Source organism: Ambystoma mexicanum, chromosome 2p (genome assembly GCF_040938575.1).
Source record: "Ambystoma mexicanum isolate Mex_15411 chromosome 2p, UKY_AmexF1_1, whole genome shotgun sequence".
In the NCBI taxonomy this organism is placed as follows: domain Eukaryota; kingdom Metazoa; phylum Chordata; class Amphibia; order Caudata; family Ambystomatidae; genus Ambystoma; species Ambystoma mexicanum.
In genome coordinates this window covers 1,133,066,148-1,133,083,911 of record NC_090923.1, presented here as the reverse complement: position 1 = coordinate 1,133,083,911, position 17,764 = coordinate 1,133,066,148, and the positions used below count along the sequence as shown (strand labels likewise).

The 17,764-nt window shown below is 49.1% G+C and overlaps 1 protein-coding gene across 4 annotated transcripts in view; it reads right to left on the bottom strand.

Annotated features, from left to right (window-relative positions):
* EML3 (EMAP like 3) overlaps nucleotides 1-17,764 on the bottom strand; it is a 743,130-nt gene that overhangs the window by 230,137 nt on the left and 495,229 nt on the right. For all 4 annotated transcript variants that reach the window (XM_069645189.1, XM_069645191.1, XM_069645188.1 and 1 more), the window contains 2 exons: nucleotides 15,704-15,835; nucleotides 15,542-15,609 (listed from right to left, as the gene is read on the bottom strand). In XM_069645189.1, the coding sequence (XP_069501290.1) occupies nucleotides 15,542-15,609; nucleotides 15,704-15,835 (200 nt within the window). The remainder of the gene's footprint in view (nucleotides 1-15,541; nucleotides 15,610-15,703; nucleotides 15,836-17,764) is intronic.

Below are 17,764 nucleotides of genomic sequence, written 5' to 3'. Positions count from 1 at the left end.
ACCGTGAGATTAACCAGCCGTCAGCTTGTGTTTGAATTACCTCATGCAGTAATTGCCATATTTGTGGCTGTACTGGGAACGAGGGGAGGATGGACTTTAGAGTGTGGTGGAGCCGATAGTATACGAAAATATTGAAGGCTGACTCAGCCCCCCTTGCCCTCGCCTGCTGGGTTGTGAGGAACGTGCCCTCCACGAACAGATCCCCCATAGTCTCAATTTGCAATTTGTCTGCCCATTGCAGATATACCTGTTCACTTGTTATGGGTATTCCGGGAATGTATTTTGCTGGCAGGAGGGGCGAATATCGACTGGGAATGCCACGTTTCTTTGACATCTTTTTCCATATTGCGTATGTGATCAGGACTATGTTTAGGGAATGCGGTGGGACTCGGAGCTCCCCTACGATCACGGCTTATAGTAGATTCAGTGTCATCGGAGCCCGCTCGTATTGGACGTGCGGGCGGACAAAATGAGTGGCATACCAGTATCCCATAAATTGTGCCTGCGCTGTCCAGTAATAGCGTTCTAAATCTGGCAGGGCTAAGATTCCCTTTGCCGCTGGTTGTATAAGCATTGTTTGGGCCACTCTCGCTGGTTTCCCAGCCCATAGTACATAAAAATTAGGCCCTTCAAGCGCCGGAAAAATCCCTCCGACATTAGCGAACAGATAAAGGAGTTTAGGCAATATAATCATTTTCACAATGGAGATGCGCCCAAGGAGTGTTAGTGGGAGATGCTGTCACTGTGTTATTTTCCCCCGGCCATATTTTCAATGGCCTTCCCATAGTTGTCCCGATATAATTCTTCGCGATTCCTGGAGACAAGCCCCCCTAGGTATCTGACCCCAGAGTTCTCCGACCTGAGGTTGAACTCATCTCAAAAAGCCTTCGTTCTCTCTGTGAGAGGGAACACAAACGACTTGTTGTGGTTGATTTTGAGACCCGGGAACACCTCAAACCTAAGGACCTCTCACATCACTGGGTTTAGGTGGGTTTCTGGGTCACAAATGAAGAGAGCTACGCCATCAGCATAGAGTGATATAATCAGTTTGTGTAGTCCCAGGGTAAGTCCTCTCTCAATTTGCTGCTCTCTTAGGCCCGCAGCAAGTGGTTCCATGACGAGGGCGAATAATAATGCTGACAAAGGGCAGCCCTGTCTGGTCCCTCTTTTCATTTCAAATTGCGTTGACTGTGCCTTCCCAATTGTGATTTTGGTTGAGGGGATCGTATAGAGCAGTGAGACCGATTTGATGTATTAGGCCCGAGTCCCAACTTCTGCAGCACTGCGAAAAGGTATGGCCACTCGATGGAGTCAAAGGCCTTTTCTGCATCTAAAAGCACTGCAACTGCTCTGGTCGAGAGATTCAGGGCTTCGATGATCCCAAAAAAGTGCTGAACGCCTAACAATGTATTTCGTCCGGGTATGAAGCCCGCCTAGTCTGCTAGTACTAACTCCGCCATCAGTGGAAGCAGCCGTCTGGCTAGGATTTTGGCAAATATTTTATTATCCATGTTTATTAAAGAGATCGGCCTATAGGAGGCACAATCTTTGGGGGGGTATAACAGGCTTGCGCAGTAGTATCATGTTGGCTTTGCGCAGCATGGGGGGCTATATTCCTTTGTTGAGAGCATCTTCATACATAAGGAGAAGGATTGCTGTCAGTGTGGGACCTAGTGCTTTGCAAAATTCTCCTGTCAGACCATTGGGCCAGGCGATTTGGATCCTGGAAGATCTTTGATCGCCTTTAGTATTTCGTCAAGAGTAAGGGGTTTATTAAGGGATTTGTGCAGGTCCCATTCCACCCAGTATAGTTCTGTTTCTTCGAGGTAGTCGCGTAAAGCTTCGGAGTCTCTCGGGCATTTAGAACAGTACAAGTTCTGGTAGAAGACGTGGAATACTTCTGCTATGCCTTCTTCGGAGTGGACTACCTCGCCTTGTGGATTCCTTATGCTTTCCATGAATGGCGGGGATCTGTCCGCTGCTATCAGACGTGCCAGGAGGGCTCCTGGCTTTTGGCCTTCCCCATATTGTTGTACTGGGTGTCCACGTGCCAAGAATCAATTTCCCGATCTGCGGTCTTTCAAAATTTATCGAGTTCTCAGCGGAGGCGGGGTAGTATTTGGGGTTCTTGTTTCTCTGCGTATTTGTCCTCGACGTTTTTATTCGGGTTTCCCCTTCAGCTAGATCTCTTCTAATGACCCGCAGCATACTGTTTTTCTAAGAAATACAGACCCCTCCGACATAGCATTTAAGAGTTTCCCATAGAACCCCGCTAGAGGAGACTGATCCTCTATTGATCGAAAGAAAGGACTGGACTTCTTCCCGCAACTCTTCAGCATAGACCAGATCTTGCATTGCCCCTTACTTGAATCTCCAGGAGTGACCCCCCTTGCCCCCAGACTCACATGTACATTCTAATGTCACTGTGGAGTGATCAGAGAGTGTTCTGTGCAAAATGTGGTTGTCGCCCTAGCTGAATCCCCCTTCCTGGGACAGCAGCAGATAGTCTAATCTGGAGATTGTACCGTGGGTCCCTGAGTGGTATGTGAAGTCGCGGACCCCCGGGGGTCGGATCTGCCATGCGTCTATTAAGTTGTATGCTGTGCAGTTCTACTGCATCTGTTAGTCATCTCACCCGGGACTGCTCTTGACCTGTCCCACAGGGGGTCCAGGGCGGTGTTTGGGCCACCTCCGCAGATGATTGTGGTTGAGCGACACCCGGTTAGTTGTGTCATGACCCAGTCAAATGCATTAGTACTATCTATATTTGGACCATATGAATTCAGCAGGACGACCATCATCCCTTCAAGCACGCCATGTACTAGTAGTGCTCTCCCAGCGTCGTCTCTGGTCACCGATATGAGCCGGAACGTCACCCCTCTACCAATCAGGATTTCTACTCCCCTAGCATAAAATGAATAGGAAGAGAAATATCTGTGACTCCCCCATCGTACCCCCCACCTCCCCTCAGAAGACAGGGCCAGGTGAGTTTCATGTATCAGTGCCACGTCGATGTGGTGCCTCCTGAGGTATTGGGATACTCTCTGAATCTTTGCAGGGTTGTTACACCCTCTTATGTTCCAGGTTGCTACTCTGACCCCCATCGGACCCTAGTGAATCTAGGCAATGGGGCTCGAAGCTTCTTGGTCATTGCCTTCTTGGTATGTGTGAAGTCTACTTGTTTCATCGTGTGTGCAAGTGGTTGAACTGATGAGAACCGGACCTCTGAGAGCCTGCATGTTTCATGTGGTGTGCCAGAGGAGTGGGCTGGCCAGACTCCCAACTATTAAAACGTATTCTAAACTCTGCCCCGACTGTCCCTTCTTCCCCCTTGCTCCACAGGCAACCCCCAACCCACCCATTGACTTATTCCACCCCCTTAACCCATCTTCCGTGAACATTGCTGAGCTTGGGGCGCTAGTGCCGACCAAGTCTGCAGGCTCCCCTATTAATTAGAATTTGTGTGTGACTGGGCTATAAGCATTATGCAGTAATGGTGTGGACAATACATTTTGTGTTATGCATCCTGGTTTCGCCTTATGCTGTGAGGCTGACACTGTCAGCCTGGGTCTCCCCCATCATGTTCGTCTCTATGGGGCCTTGGGCCATTCTGGGGCGGCCACCCATATATCCCGTCCAGGAAGGAGCTTTCTGCCTCTGGCGAGGTGAAAAACTGCTAGATTCAGAGTTTCACCAGGAGCAACATGGAGTAGGCGATGTTACTGTCTGTCAGGCGCCTCTTCACTCCGATGAAGGATCAACGGGATGCCTGTACTGCCGCTGAAAAGTCCGGGAACATTTAAATTCTGTCGCCATCATGCTGAAGCACTCCTTTTTCCCTGGCTAATCGAAGGATTGTGTCCCGGTCCGTGTAATTGAGGAGGTGCGCAATGATGGGATTGGGGGGGCGCGCCCAGTATCGGACGGGTTACTGGCACTCGATGGACTTGCTCCACTACGAACAATGGTGATAGCGCTGTCTCCCCAAACAAATCTTTGCACATGGTTTCTACAAATTCTTCCATCTTGGTGCCGTTCAGCCGCTCTCCGATTCCGACCAGCCGAAAGTTATTTTTGCATGCTCTTCCCTCCAGGTGCTCATTTTTTGCTGACACTGATTGGACGTGGACCTCAAGAGCAGACACTCTGGCAGCCAGGGATGTGCTCCCGTCTTCCATCCCGGACACCCTGTGCTCAACCGCATCAAGGCGGTCACCATGTTTATCGGTTCTATGTTACAGCAGATCGACCTTGGAGGACAAAGAGTCTAGTTTGGAATCGAGTCCTCTAATTCCCGCCTTACGGTCCAAAAGAATCTCCTTGATGTCCACCTCTGGTGCTGAGGTGGTACTCATTTCTGCCTCTTTCAGTAGTTTGTTTGGTTGTTCTTGAAGTTGAGCTCTGGCCGTCTTGGCGGGGCACTGCCCTCGAATTTGAGTTTCCATTGCAGTTTATCTGCTTTCCCCATGTTCTGTGGATGACCCCACTTGAGGTTGGGGCTGCCGACTCAAGACCAAACACAGAAAGCTTGGGGCGTCTGCTCCTTCTCTTATTTCGAGGGTAGTGTTCCAAATCTGAATGGGGATCAGGCTGGGCAGGCAGGCGCAAGTATATTCTTGAATTACCACCCGGCTGAGCAGCCCGTGTCTGCCCTTGGCCAGGCCAATTTGTTGCGCTGTTTGGTTCGCTTCCAGGCTGAGGTGGTCTGAAGGTAGTGGTCTTTGATGCGTTACTTTTAGAGACAGGGTAGCTCGATCTCAGTCTATGCAGGTGGATCTGGTGCCCTTCCACCCGCTGTCGCCTTATGTTGGTTGTGCAGACCCCCTCACCCCATCAGGTCACCCCATTGACTCCGACTCCTGGTGGTTGTGTGGTGATGCTACCCCCCTGCCGACAAGTATGTGTCTTTCGTTGAGGGGGGCTGAGGTGATTGCTGGTAGCCTTGATCCCTCGCCGGCCCCGGTCTCTGCAGCCGCCTTGTTTACCTTGGCTGTTTGCTACTTGATTTGGGAGGGGTGGGACACCTTTGCGTTGTGTCTTGTCTCTGTTTTGTGCTAGGGACGGGCAACAATGGCAACCGTGCAGTCCCACCAAAACTGTTCTGTTGTCACCAAGCTGTATGTTCTCGCCTCCCCCGCTGCTTTACTCGATGTCACCTGGTACTGCCACCGGCCATGCGAGTTCACCATGCCCTCTCTCACTGCTGTCGAGGTTTACCAACCTCTGGGGCTCGTCCACTGCTGGAAACGTTACGGGCTCTCAACTGCCTCTGTCTCACGCCCAGTTACCGGATCAGATGTGGACTTGATTGATCTTCTGTTACGGGCGCACAAACAATTCCCCTCTACAGCTTCTGGAGCTTCTGAGGCGGTGAGTCCCAGTTTGTGTACTCGCAAAGGAATCCCTATCTGTTGCGCCAGCTGTCTTGCCGCTGCCGATCAGAGGACTGGTCGGGACAAGCACCGAGGTAGCCTCCTCCACTGGACTGTTGTCAGGCCGGCGGAAAGCTACCCCAAACTATTTTCTTTAAAATCTAAGTGGGCCCCGCCGCTGGTGCGGCAGGGGAGGCAGGGACCCTCTCCCCATACCACCAGGGGCAGCCCAGTCTCAGGTCTTGTTGAGGGTACCCCCTGGCGCCAGGAGGGATGGGGCCAAGGCCAGCCCAGTGCTGTGTGTTTTAGTCCCAACCCGTGTCAGCGCCTACTGTGCCTGTCGGCCTCTATTGGCTGCTCTGAGCGTTGTCGCTGTTCTTTTCCTCCTCTTGTGGTGACGCTTCGTTGAAGTTGTGCATTTACTGCAGGCTTCTTCCAGCTGTGCTATGTCCCCCATCAGCCTCTGGCGAGTGCCTCTCTCCCCACCGCGGGTGCCTGAGCTGTGCATTGTTGTGAGAGGCCTCTGCTGTATTCACTCTTCAGGCCTCTCCTTTTGCACATGGCCGATGGGGTACCTGGAGGGAAGGCAGGCAAGTGTTGCTGCTGGGCGGATCTGTCCAGCTGGACCTCTCTGGCCCACCAGGTCTCTGGGCTCCCCTGCCCCCTAAGTTCCGCACAAGCATTTAGTACTGCAGAAGCCTGTTGTTAACCGGCACTGGGATGAGCTGATGCACGCGCCCGTGCCGCTGCCCACAGCGTTATTGTGGGCTGTTCTCCGGACTCGTTGCAGGCCTTATTCTATCCAGCCGCTCAGGAGTGTGTCCCTCATACTGCCGCTCCACCACACACTGCAGTTAAGGGAGAGATTCCCCGTTGCCCGGTGGGTCGTGCAGACACTGTCCCTGCGGACTGCGCGGCAGGTTTATGGGTCCGCAAACCCACTCCACACTGGTTGCTGCTTCCTCGCGGCAGTTCTCACTATCTGTCGGCTCAGGGCCGCGATCGCTCACCGGCCACCTGAGGGTCTTGCTTTCTGTTGCGCTTTGCTACGGGTGCCTGGAGCACTTATACGATGGTTCCGACACCATCAGCAGGTGTCCAAATTCGCCCAGCTCGCAGTTTTTGCAGGATTGTTGAGAGCTCGGCACTGAGCTGAAGGAGGAGCAGCCATCTTGGTCGGGCTCTCTAGCACCCCTAGAATGTTTGTTGATGTCAATGAGACCATAAGTAAACAAGAACTCCTCTGCTGTGGCGTGACATTTTATTTAGTCAAATTTGAACAAAAGTGATTCCAGAGGTACCGCATTAGATTTTGTTTCTAGTTTTAGACTATCATAAAGGGAGGCTAGGATGCATAGGAACCTGATTGATCTCTGGTAGAGAGTCAGCCCATGGGGGCGATTTGTCATTTTGCTGTATAAAAGGCACATCAGAGTTTCAGAGAGCTGCAGACGACAGTGGACAGCCAATTGATGGAAGAGTAGAATCAAAGTCCGGTATATACCTCTTTCCCAAGTCAAGTGGCGAGTCCAAATAACTGGAACTCGCATTACTTCCAATGGAAATGGATGGCACAGAAAATATAACTGCAGGCACGGATAGGGGCTTAGCTGTTTGCAAAGGCGTGCTTGGCTTGGGATGTAACAAGGTTGTTTTGAGTGCTTTTGGTTTGAAAAAAAGCAGTAATCAGACCTTGGGGATTGGATTTAATATCCCTCGTTCCACGCTCGTTGTCCATTGGTCCCGGACTTACCCCTTCTACCCAGGGAAGGCGGGGGTTTCTGTGGCCGTCCTAGGCACCCCCACCTTAGGGGAGGGCAGCAATGGTATGTTCACCACAGCCACTCGTCCGACAAGTGTGAGTGTTTCTAGTTCTGACGCATTATCACCTTACCACTACCCAGATCATGCATGGGGGGGGGCGCAAGCTTCTTTCTATTTCAGGCAAAGACTGGCTATAGGAGCAGCTACTACAAGTCAATGATCCACAGAGATAGTAAAGGAAGGAACTATTGTGACACTCACTGGTCAAAACAGCGGTTGGTCACAGATCACAGGCCAAACAGCAGCTGGTCATGGAGGAGAGAAGGGAAGCCTGAACCCAGGATCCCTAGGACCACATGGTCTGCACTGAATGCACAGACAGCCACTCGCACGCCACTTCCGACCACTCCACGGTAGTTGAGGTTTTTGTAAGGCAGCTCCTCCTCCAAATAGAAACCACAGTGAAAAGACTGCAAAACAGTAACAGAGCAAGATTGGTGCACAGTCTGCCACTCGCACGGCATGCCGCGCTGCACCACGGAAGTTGAGGTTTTTGTAAGGCAGCTCCTCCTCCAAGTAGAAACCACAGTGAACAGATTGCAAAACAGCAACACAGCAAGATTGGTACACGGACTGCCACTTGCACGCCACTCTGAGCCACTCCGCAGTAGTTGAGGTTTTTGTAAGGCGGCTCCTCCTGCAAGTAGAAACCACAGTGAACAGACTGCAAAACATCAACACAGCAAGATTGGTGCACGGACTGCCACTCGTACGCCACACCATTAGTGATTTTAGCCGAGGAGCTGGGGTTTTTAACTTGTCTAGAGGAAGATGGTTTAGATAAGACAACATTTCAGCAATCCTTTGTAGTGTCCCCTTGGATATGAGGAGGGTATTTAATATTAGATACCAAAAGGAGTATTTCTTTTGTTATAGTACACTTTGTTTTTACAACTTTAAGGTTCACCACGTTAGGTTAAATAGGAGGTTGAGAAGCATAGAAATGGCAATAAGCCATAACGTATTTTGGCACAGTGTTAAGAGTCTCCTTATCAGAGAAGCAATACTGTGTCTGACCCCACAAAATCTCTTAACTCTGTCTCCACCCAGGTAATCCTCCTGCATTACACCACGCCTAGGGTTAGGATCAGGAAGCGCCTGCCTTCCCCTGGCGATCTGGGAGGAGACTTTAGGCAGGGTTTCAGTGAGGGATCCGCAGGAATCTTCACAATGTACTGAGTAATTCAAAGTACCAACCTGCATGTGATCACAATAAAAGAAGAAGACCCCATTTCAAATACAGGACCACAGCACCTCCGGGCTACAGGCGGATGACCTCAGCGATGCAGGACTTGGTACTGGATGGGCCCAACAGTTCAAAGCAGGGACGCCTGGTGCATGGACTCCCATATTAAGTAAAGGGCATACCTTCGCCGTGCAGTGGATGGTTTGGCCAATGGGAGTTCCAGCAAATGCCCTCAGGAGTCTGTCTGCAGCTTTCTTGTCTTTGGATTCTTGGCTTCAGTGGTTCTGAGCCGTTGTCCAATCATCGACAGCCAGATCAGGTGCGTCCATGACTCACACAACGCGTGATTTTTGTGTATTGAAGCTGTCTGCAGCGCCTCCACAACACAAACCCGGTTCCAGGCACACACAGGGTCTACATTCTAGGCTCTGGGCAGAGCATGTGGATAGGAATTACCATATATGGCCATTCCATTCCTTTCCACAGGAGGAAGACGGCCACCAGGTCACTGAAGCAGAAAAACATATCTTAAAACATGGCCGGCTATTTGAAAGCACCTTATTGTATGAGCTACCATGTGGTAAAAACAAATGGTGCATAGAAGTACACAAGAAAATGGCAATTTTGAGATATCACTGCCACCAACCTCTCTGGTCTTGTCTACCTGTCAGAAAATGTCCAAAAAATGAAAAGAAAGGTTAGAAAAAAAGTTTCCCTGCACTCATATTTGTATGTAATAGTGCTTTACCTCAGACATAAATGGGGGGCTTGGTCCCACCCTGACCTCAGACATAAATGGGGGGCCGGTCCCCACCCACTTTTAGCCTTAAGGACTGACTAGTGCCTCCAAAGCAGATGAGATAAGCCAGTGAGTGAGGTTAAGAAATGCCTCCCTCCAAACAATTTGACCTGGATCACACAAACCATCTTCAGATATACTGGGGGTCCCATTGACAGGGATGGGAAAGCTGCAAAATGAAAAGATTTTCCTAACAAGGCCCTTGGTGGGGGAAGCAGTTGCAGAAGCCATATGTGCAACAAGAAAGGTTGGCTGCACGGAAACTAGTGCTTGTGCAGACAGAATGGGTGATGGAAAGATGAATCCCATTTATAGGTCATAATCCTGGCACAGGAATTGAGCTGCCAATGGGCTGGACCATGACAGGGATTGTAAGCAAAGAAGCTGAACATTATGACCCAACATGGACAAAGCCTCAGAAAAACAGATGGACCTGATCACAAGAGGACCGGTGCAAACTGCAGAACAGTCTGTCTGTTCTAACTTGATGGATCTGACTTGATGGTCGTGCAGTTATGTAATGCCTCCGTCCCCAAGTACCGCTCGAGCAGAATGTAAAATACTGCCCTAGCAATCTTTGAGGCCACAGGTGGGAGTGTCGTCGTCAGCCTGGTACCGGGAACGCCGGAAGGACCCCTGAGTGCTGTAAGGCAAAGGGTTATAATCAAGGACACACCCAAAAGGCAATTGGCAGAGGGAGCAAACAAGATGCAGTGACACCAGCTTACCTAAAAGGGGTGGAGTATAGGTAAGAAACCTATGCAGACAGCAGGGGAACCCACAGCAGGCTGAGATGATGTACTTGGCACTCCTGAAAACACCTGGTGGAGCAAGAACTTGATCTGTGGCAAAACTTGAAGCAATCCGAGGTTTGCAGAAACAGAAGGGTATTCCAAAAGCAAGTCCAGAGTACAAACAGGTGTCAGGTGTCCGGGAGATCAGAGACCACGCCAGAGTCCAAGGGTAATCCGAGAGCAGGTCCAAATGAAGCGTTCCAAGGTCGAGGCAAGGAGAGTAACAAGAAGCAAAAGGAAACGCCTGGCAGTCCTCCGTAGAAGTAGCTGTGAAGCAAAGTGTCTTGTTTGCCGGCTTCTTTTGAAGCGGTGAGCGGTGTCACGTGACGCCTCACGTGACCGCTCGCACGCGTTACGTGGAGCGCAACGCGGCCAGCGATTGGGGCTGCCGGTACTTCCTGGTATCCTGGCGTCGCCGGCTGTGCAGGAGGCGCCATGGCAACCGCCAGCGCGGAAATGGGCGAAAAGAGGCGGGTCCGCCCAACATGGTATCCCGCCTGCCGTGCTTCCCCTGCTGATGTGAATGGGGAACACGAGGGCGAGAAGCGCCTGATGGGAGAGACAGGTGTGAGGGGGGAAGTGGGAGATGGGGTGTGTGAGAGGGCGTGACACTGTCTCAAAGACAATAGAGAATGGTTAGAAGCGGCTGGTCAGAACACCAGACATAGACAACGGCAGTCCAAACAACTAGCCGGTCAGATAGCACAGCGAGTAGAGCGCTCGCTCTGACATCTGTGTAGAGCCTGCTGGCGCAGGTTCGAATCCCGGCAGGGCCAAACTCTGCCCTTCAGTCTTCTGAGGTCGATAAATGAGCACCACACACCTGGGTAATAATCAGCTGCACTCAGATACCTGAGGGTTTGTACAGCTATATATAAATGCTAAATTATTATTATCAACTATGCAATGGTGGCAAAGCAATGGCTCTTGTCAGGAAATCTCTGGGGCCAATATTGCATCAGTCTCCCTTTAAATTGGAGGGAAGGTCTCTGTGGCCCCATGCACCTTGAATATCAGGTGGATCAAACTTCAGGGGACGATACTTCGAGCCATTTCCGTCACCATTTGGCTCTCAAGCACTGGATGTCAGCAGCCAAGAACATTTTGAGAGAGTTGCTCAAACTATTTCAATGCCTGTAAGGTAGCTTTATGGGCTCAGTAAGACATTACACGTGCCTGACAGGCCAGAAAGGTGGCCATTTGCCAAAGCCTGCACTCACGCATCCTTTTATCCACCTACCACAGCCTTCAAAAGCCAAAATATGCAGCGTTCAGGTAGACCTGAGAGAGAGAGAAGGTGTGCGTGTGAGAGAGAGAGAGAGAACGTGTGTGTGTGTGCGCGTGTGTGTGTGAGAGAGAGGGAGAGCAGTAGAATGCTGAAATTGTTATTATAATTGGTTATTTATAACGCGCTTAATACCCAGAGGTTTCTGAGCGTGGACGGGGATCGAACCTGAACCTGTGTTGCTCCACGTAGTCTTGCTTCCAAGGCCATTTAATGATAATGATATACTTTCATATGATGCTTCATTTCAGATTCCTACTTCTTCTAAGTACTGGCGCTTTTATTATGCAGCTCATTGGTACTCAATGTATATACCTCTGAAGGATGCTGGGCTGAGTTGGCATCGTGGGTGTTTGGAATCTGCTAAATCCAGGCAGGCTCCATGCCTTAAACCAGTGCTTAACACGTGCAGGTTCTCCCAAGCAAGAATGTTTCGCAAATCCTAGTTCAAATGGTACATTTTAAAGCACGTTTGCTCCTATTTAGGGATGAAAAAGTAGTTAAACAACTAAAAACTAGCATATAACATCTATTTGTTGAGAGTTAGGAATTACCCACTGGACGCTTTATAACAAATTCTTTTCTTGAAATGAGGTTTTTGTGGTGAGGAGGGATGGGGGAAGGGGATGGGTGAGTGAGAAGGTAAGTGAAGCAGAGAAGCAGACCGCGTCAATCCCAGTTTGCTGATCTAAAATGTAAGGCTTCCCAGGGGCTGCTTCAAAGTGCTAAAGGGGAACAGTGCAGAGGAATGGAGTGCTTACCTTGGTATATCAACAATTATTAAACTTTGGAGAAAGAGCGCTGAGAGATGTTGCTTGTTGAATGGGCGAGCAAGGGAGATTCTAAGTGTCTGTAGCCCTGTCCCTTACCCTCAAAGTGACCTTACAGAAGCCCTAGCTGTTGTCCACCCTCCCCAGAGTGGAAATAGCCGACGAGAGAACAGTATTGATGGGTGCGAGGAACAATGACTTAATTGCGAAATAGTCAGTGGATGATGACTGACAGTTACACAATGTGTGTTTCAAGACAAGCAGTATCTGTTTGACATGGCAGGCTTGTGAGCGTGAAGTACAGCAGTGCTTCGCATCTAAACACAAATTGGGGGGGGCGGGGGTGCCTCAGAAGACTTCTTCCTGCAAACATCAGCCACTGTAGGAGCAGCGTGACATGTTTCAAGTCGCTCATGTATGGGTAAGATAAGCATCAACCGCACTTTGGCCTTTTTTGCCTTAGGGGTTCTTTCCCACATGTCTTTGCTTTCACATTGCTCCCACTTATATTTTGGCTGTTCAGACAAAGCAGAAAGATGTTACCTGTATTTAGATGGCTGTCAAGTAGGGGTTTCTATAGGTGCAGGTACCCATAACCAAGGACCTGGTTATGCCAAGCCTGGGTTTTTACCAGGTCAAATCCAGATGAAGTACCCCACTGACAATCCCTCTCCTGGCTGGAACTATCCCAGCCTCCAGCAAGGAAGCCTAGAGCACCAGGCAGTAGCATAGAGTCTCCATTCCCATGAAGCTCAGCTGCTTATGCGCACAGCGGGGAAAGGTGTAGAGCTATCTCCTTGATCTTCGGTGTATCATGGTATTTTATTTATTTATTTCCATGTATAAAGCGCACATCTGCCCTAGGGCATCGTGCCGCTGTTACATCATATTCACTTGGGTGCAGGCAAAAGCAGTGTACAGTTCTCCGTTCAGGGTCATAAATATTAGGTGATAAACAGTTCCTTGGTTACAGTGGAACAAACAGTTATTTGAATAACATGGTTTTCAGAGCCTTTCTAAAGGCTACGAGTGATGTTTCCTTCCTGAGTTTGGGGGTATTAAGTTAAAAGATTTTGGTGTCAATACTTCAAAGCTAGTACCGCCGGCTTTGGCTCTGTTAAAGACAGGGACCGCAAGTTGGTCAGATTAGAGTTCTTGCTTGGGTCTGAGTGATTGTGCAGGGTGTATCCGATCAGCTAGGTATCGGGCGCTGATTGGGAAAGACATCTGTGTGTGATTGTGAGCGCCTTGAACGTTCTTTGATAGGGAGCCAGTGGGCATCTTGTCTGGCCTGGGAGATATGCTCTCTCCTGGGGATACTGAGAGCAGCTCGGAGAGCATTATTTTGCACAATTTGTAGCCGGTTAATGTTCTTGGCAGATGTACCTAGCAGAAGGACATTTCAATAGTCCAGTTTGGCTCCTATGGTGGCTCTGGCAATGTTGAGACAGTTCTTGGCGGAGAGGTAGGGTTTTACCGCGTTGATGATTTTAGTAGTGTGAGCTGCTGATGAGGAGATGTAGCTAACTTGTCTATTCATGGAGAGGGTGGAGTCAAGAAAGACTGAGTGTTTTCACTGCAGCTGAGACTGGGATGACAGTGTTTTCAATGCTGAAATTGCTGTATTTGGTGTCCATTTTTTTAAAGGTTTCCTTGGGGACTACAATTAGGAGTTCAGTTTTATCCCTGTTAAGGCATAGGCCATTTGCTGCCATCCAGGCCTGGATGATTGCATATGTCTGCTGTAGTGTTCTGCGGTCTTTCTCGTAATCACCAGATAGAGGGAGAAGGATTTGTGCGTCGTCGGCATAATTGGTGAACGTTATGCCGAGAGATTCCAGGTCATTAAATAATGGTAGGGTGAAGAGGTTATAGAGGGTTGTCGAGGTGCATGAGCCTTGAGGCACTCCGCAGCTGATGGGCGAGGGAGTGGCTGATGCCTGGTCTGAGAAGACCCTCATGGCACGGCCCTCTAAGAAGGAAATTATCCATGTAGTGGCTTCATGAGGGAAGTGGGCAGAGTTAATGAGGTGGTGTCCTAGTGTTTTGTGGTCGACCAAGTCGAACGCTGCTGATAGGTCAAGGAGCAGGAGAAGCGCGGCTTTGCCTTTGTGCATGTTTTCTAGGAGCTGACTTTTTAAATCTAGCAAGGCTGATTCTGTGCCGTGCTGTGGGCGAAACCCTGATTGTCTCTTGCCCAGGATGTTGTGCTTCTTTGTATTTGCCTGTGCCACTACCTCACACAGACCCTCTGGAATGGGGATTTAGCATGGTCAGTAGCTGCCTGGAAGGCAGGGATTCATCACTGTCACTCTAGCATGCTTGGTCCCTAGGAGCAGAGTCTGAGCTAATGCTCTGCTGCATTGCTGAGCTAATATATATGTATGTCAATAAACATGTTAGTTTCATGTATGCTTTCCCTATGTAAAGGTTTTCATTGTGTCTAGAGGCCGCCTTATTCTTGTGCTAAATGGCATCAAATAGTAAGGATGTGCTGCTACCTGAGCAATGTGCTCAGGAATTGCTTGGGGATGAGTCTTACATGTACCATTACACATAAAAGCAATCTGCAAACAACCCAGATCACCTGACGCTAATAACCCCGTTAAGCCATGCAATGATGATCCATGATAGCACTGCAATTCCAATTTCATGTGAAAGCTTCAGAAAATACAAACCATGAAATCCTGCTCTCTCCCCTAATAGAAACACCCATCCGGGGCCTTCACTACCTTGCCTCCTAAGTATCCCTGTGCAGCCGAAATAGAGATTGCCTAACTCAGAAAGTCAGGACTCCTCAGAGGATGACTTCCTTCCTTGCACGGCTGCACGTATAAGGATTCCTAACTGTACCCCCACTTATGGCTGCGGCCACCTCTTTCTGCCCACCCTTGAAGGGTGCACATCATAACAGCAGCTGCTCTTACAAGTTGGGAGGGAGCATTCCGTGCTGTCCATCTACCATGTTCAGAACTTGTTTTTTTCCACATTATCATTGTTGCTAGAGAAAGCTGTGTAGCCACACAAAAGAGGCCCACGGTTTAGAGGCTGACTGGTTAATCTGCAGAGTTCCCTTTACGCCAGTCCACCACGGAACACATTCTATATCCTACCAGACAACCAAGAGGTGCTGTAAAATGCAACTTGGGAGGCACTCATCACGTCCCCGAAATGAACTTATTTGCACATCTCCAAATATTTTACTGACATGCACACACTTACAATAGGATTGGCAGATGAAAAGGCTAATACTGAAAAACTGAGAGATCAAGTATATTGGGGTCTTTGAAGTGGACCCCAGACTTGGCAGTCAATCACAAAGATATTTGGCACTGGGAGATGATATAGAATATACAGTGAGGATTATCAGAGCAGCTGATCTTCCCCCCATGTAATGAATGAATGAAGCTAATGAGTGTTGGTGGTGTCTCCAAATACCTCACCCCTCTTCGACTGCACCTGTCTAAGTCCCCCATAAAACCAGTCCAAGAATTAATCAGAAATACATTACCGTCCTGTGTTGAGTCCCACTGCCACCACCTTCCCGCAAGGGTGAAAATCTGCGCAGAGTCCAGTCTCCTGCCCATGGAAAAAAAGGACAAATATTAGCATCTGGTCTCCAGCCACAAACGCACAGACACCCACTTGGTCATACAAACGTCTCAACATGTACCTCTAAGGAGCAGCTCCAAGCCAGGCAGTGGCCACTGCCGTCCCAACCACACACCAGACGGTCATGGCCGCAGGTGAGGAAAAGGTCCTGGGAGGGGTGCGTGGCTAGTCCCCACAGCTCATCTGTGTGACCCTGAAACAGAGCAGAGCAAAAGTTTTCAGAGAGAGCAGTATACCAGGAATCAGAAAGTGTGAAGAGACCATGCCACATCCTAGATTGTTTGTGGAATTAGTCGTTAAGCTATCTTAGGTGTCCTGGTGGCTCTCTGTGTACAATATTAATTCAAGGATATGTCAAGATTTTTGGACTGACCACTCTGTGTAGAAGTTTACAGGATCTGTTGCGTATATCGGGGAAAGTTAGGTAAATTCTGTTTTTACCACACAGGTGAAGTAGGAGAGGCAATCAGACAGAAAGGGAGCCTAAGAAATCCCAGAGAACAGTTCCAGCCCAGGGTTTTAGAATCAGCTGTCCAGCAAAGGTGTAGAGTGGAAGACCCATTCTAGACAATGTAGATCCTTTGCGGAAGGGGTCTCCAAAATGTCACTACTATTGGACCCAGGGCCCCTAATAACAGAACTAACTATAGGATCAGGGCACCAGGATGCAGGAACAGGTACTCACAGTGCCAGATGCTCCAAATAATTCAGCCCAGGAGCGGCCGGTGAACAAGTGGGTTTGGATGTTGGGTTCAGGTCCAGTTAGTGGCAGTTGGGGGCTTTGAGTCGAGTTACTAGAAACACACAGGCCAGGAAGGATCCAGACAATAAAGGCTCTCCAAAAGTAGACATCTGACTGACCAAGCCAACTATGGTCAGGATAATAAAAGTCTAAGTTGAATGGAAACCTTAAGAGTTTGACCACACTTACCAGCTAGTATCAGTCAACACCATTCATTGGGACATAACTGCAGTACCCTGCATGGTACTCAAGCTTGCCCGCATTCATCTCTGCCTAATAGTTGTTAGCATATGAATATGGATTTGTTTTTTGTTTTTTTGTTATCTGGTTAAATATTTAACCTTTTAACAAAAAACACAATGGCCCTTATTATGGGGTTGCTGGTACGCGGCGCGTTACCCATAACCCTCTAACACTATTACCGCCACCGGACATCTCAGGATATCTCAGGTGGCGGCAGTACGGTTATTTCCCATTCCCATACAGTCCTATGGGAAACCTGAAGCACCAGCACCATTAGTAACAATACATATGCTTCAGTGAAAAGCCTGCCGCTAGGGGCCTTAACTCCTGGCATGTCCGGTCTGCCGGGCGTACCCTGCCCCTACCGGCAGACTCATGGTTTGATTGCCCAATGTAATAAAGGCAACATTTCATATTATCAATCATAGTCAAACGCCATGCAACTGGCATAATTTCCCCTTCAGCCATTCGCAGTGGGCACCATGTGTGATTTGTCCATACCCCAGGAAAATTGCCAACTGAAATAGCCACAAGCTATGCCCAGAGGGCACTGTTGGTGTGTTAGGGTAGTTACGGTTAAACTTCGGTAATATAGATTGTAGGTGCTTCATGAAAAATCTCCAGTTGAACGGACATCATTTTTGTAAAACATGAAAACCCCCATAACCCCCAAAATGGACCTGTTATTGTACTTAAAACCACCACCAAGCTCTTCTCACAACACCACAGATGACAAAACAACGGCATGCATGCATATCCCCACTGTTCCTACTGGGCATATGTAACAAAAAGTGTTAATCATATTAAGGAAAAACAGTAGCTTCCCAGGCTAGTTATGTTCTGTTTTATTTGAGGACCAACACATACAGATTATATTCAGGAACCTATTTTCCATGTCCATGAGCACAACATGTAACGTCATGAACAGTGTGCGTGGTGTTGGTGCCTGGTTGTTCTGGGAAGCATATCCAGTGAATTTCCCAGATCGTGATGACTTGGGATAGTCACTAGGCCTTCGAACTAGTTCTGAACCAAGAAATGGAAATGAGTGGCATTCACATAATGGAGGCAGACAGTAGAGGTCTCGGGAGAATAGCTCAGCGGCAACATCCTCGCCTTGGAAGCCAGATGACACAG